This window comes from Diadema antillarum, unplaced genomic scaffold, assembly GCF_040938485.1.
Source record: "Diadema antillarum isolate AM-2024a unplaced genomic scaffold, OU_Dant_1.0 seq00000586_RagTag, whole genome shotgun sequence".
Classification (NCBI taxonomy): domain Eukaryota; kingdom Metazoa; phylum Echinodermata; class Echinoidea; order Diadematoida; family Diadematidae; genus Diadema; species Diadema antillarum.
Window position 1 is genome coordinate 1,091,378 of NW_027271520.1, and position 2,372 is coordinate 1,093,749.

The following is a 2,372-nucleotide window of genomic DNA, read 5'->3' on the forward strand; positions in this document are numbered from 1 at the left end:
ATGGCATTGATCAAGCGAAAAGCTTACACCCACTCCACAGATATTTTTATCGGCTGTCTCGCGCTAGCGGACTTCCTGACTTCAGTCATGGTGATCCCGGTACCTTTGTTGGTGAGAGTACCGGACACAACCCTGGCGGTGGTGTACTGCAAAACCATTCACTCGGCGTACTTGTACTCTGTATGTCTCCACGCTTCAGTGTACACTCTTACCGGAATGTCAGTAGAGCGATGTCTTGCGGTTGTTTATCCTCTCCGCTTTAAAGAGTGGGTGAATCGCCGCACGGTGCTCATCTATCTCGCGTGTGTGTGGATCGGTGCCGCCACAGTATTTACTTTTGCTATGACCACGAAGGTTATCAACAACCGTTGCCTAAACTTGACCTTGAATCGTTACAGAATGACGCTCCCTCTCTTCCTGGCTGCTCTGAGATTCGGCGTGCCGTCCCTGGTCATGATCGTAACGCAGACAATGACGATGTTAACGCTCCGTCGTCACTCTCGCCAACTCCAAGGTACGGTCACAGGCAAGCACGGCTCCGCGTCAAACATTCATTCCAACGCTCAGAAAACCGTTGCAAAGATGACTTCCCTGATTGTCCTCATGTACTTCTTAAGTCTTGGTCCGCCGCAAGTGCTGGTGTTAATCGCTAGTTTTAGTGGCACCATAGGCTCTTTCGTAGGCAGTCCGTTGTACGACACCATAAAACAGATTGGACTGGTCAACGGGTGCTCTAACCCTCTTATCTACGCTGCCCGCTACCAGAGGTTCCGTCTTGCCATCAGAGATATTTTCAGGCCGAACGTGTCCCATCGTGGGGCGCCACTTTTCGATACCAACGATGTGAGCCATAGTGCCAAGCAAACCTCTCATACTGAAATCACCACAGTGAAACGTGGTAACATCAGCAATGTTTGACATTCCAATACAGTGTCTCTTGTTGTAGATCAGGGAAATGGATGAGGTAAATCGTGAGGCACACAGAATCAAGTTTTATACCTTGGCGTCCATCGTTTTTCAGTAAACTCAGTTTGAGAAATCCTGAAATGGTACCTCAAATACCTCTTGTTTCGTTTGTTTATATGATATAAAAAAGTGCAATCACTTGAATACAAATAATGACACAAAATCAAAAGAACAATGTAATCAAGAAAAATACTCTGAAATGAAAAAAATAAGACATGTTACATGTTTTTACTCTTATAAAAGATACCTAATCAAAATTGTTGGAAATGAATGAGACTGCTAATTTGCGGGGTTTGCAGTTTGCAGTCTTCTAATAGATCCTCATTAACAAATGAAGAGCTTGCAACCAAAAGGCGCTAAATCCATTGAAAAATGATGGATTCAGCGCCTTTTGGAAGCAAGCTCTTCAAATACTGACTATAGCAAAACGAGGAATTGCCTTCAGAAGAAAAGAAAGGCAAAATGAAATACACACAAACACACACGAGGCTGCTCTCTTATATTATATATAAAAAGAAACAAAGAGAGGAGATATAACATGGATAAGCGTGGAAGAGGAAACAAAAATATTATGAGACATATATAGTTTAAGAAAGTATTACGATATGAAATATTTTCGGTCAAAGTGAAATATTGTGTAGACATCTTTGTAATGTAGACTCGTTGAAGCATGTACTCGGCAGTTGTAGGGTTTGCTTTGATTTGCTTTCTGTATTTCTCATATAAGAATATTGCAACAGCAAACTGAACAAATTTATTGAATGATATTTGAAGAGTGCATTACATGGATACAGGTTAATGGCTAACACAAATGAACAACTTTGTTTTCTTAATAATACAAAATGATTACGAGCAGGTGTCTTTTTCGAATCAAATGAAAGTAAGATAATATCACGTACCTGCTGTTCAAAAGACAAATCAAACAGATCTAAGAGTAGGTTACCTACATGTTGTTATATAAAATGCAGGAGACGAGTGTCGTCAGCACATACTTGACGAGGATAATGGCCTCACATTTGAAGATAATATAATAGGATGAAAAAATAATCAACACTCAACAAAAAAAAAAAGAAAACAAAGAACGTAAACTCTTTTCAAAGTTTATAATTTTCATAGAAGATTTTGATGAAAATCATTGTACATTGTATCATATAAAATATTAAAGGTACTTTGACTGGCTTTCAACCTATATGTATGTCAATATAAAGGAAAACTTTATGCATGAGTGAACACGTTTGTTTTCCTCTTCCAAGGTACAAAAGTAAAAATTGCAAAAATTGACATATTGTCTTGTATTTGCATATGACCTTCAAGATAACAATGCTAACAAATAACCACTTTGATACAATGAGAAACATGAACGAAATAGCAAAGTAAGCTTTCGTTCTCTTTATCTCTTTACAACC

The 2,372-nt window shown here is 39.1% G+C and overlaps 1 protein-coding gene across 1 annotated transcript; it reads left to right on the forward strand.

The window, feature by feature from the left end:
• On the forward strand, window positions 1-918 carry LOC139735584 (galanin receptor type 2-like). Its single transcript, XM_071646341.1, has one exon. The coding sequence runs from the start codon at window positions 1-3 to the stop codon at window positions 916-918; it is 918 nt and encodes a 305-aa protein (XP_071502442.1).
• The last annotated feature ends 1,454 nt before the right edge of the window (window positions 919-2,372 follow it).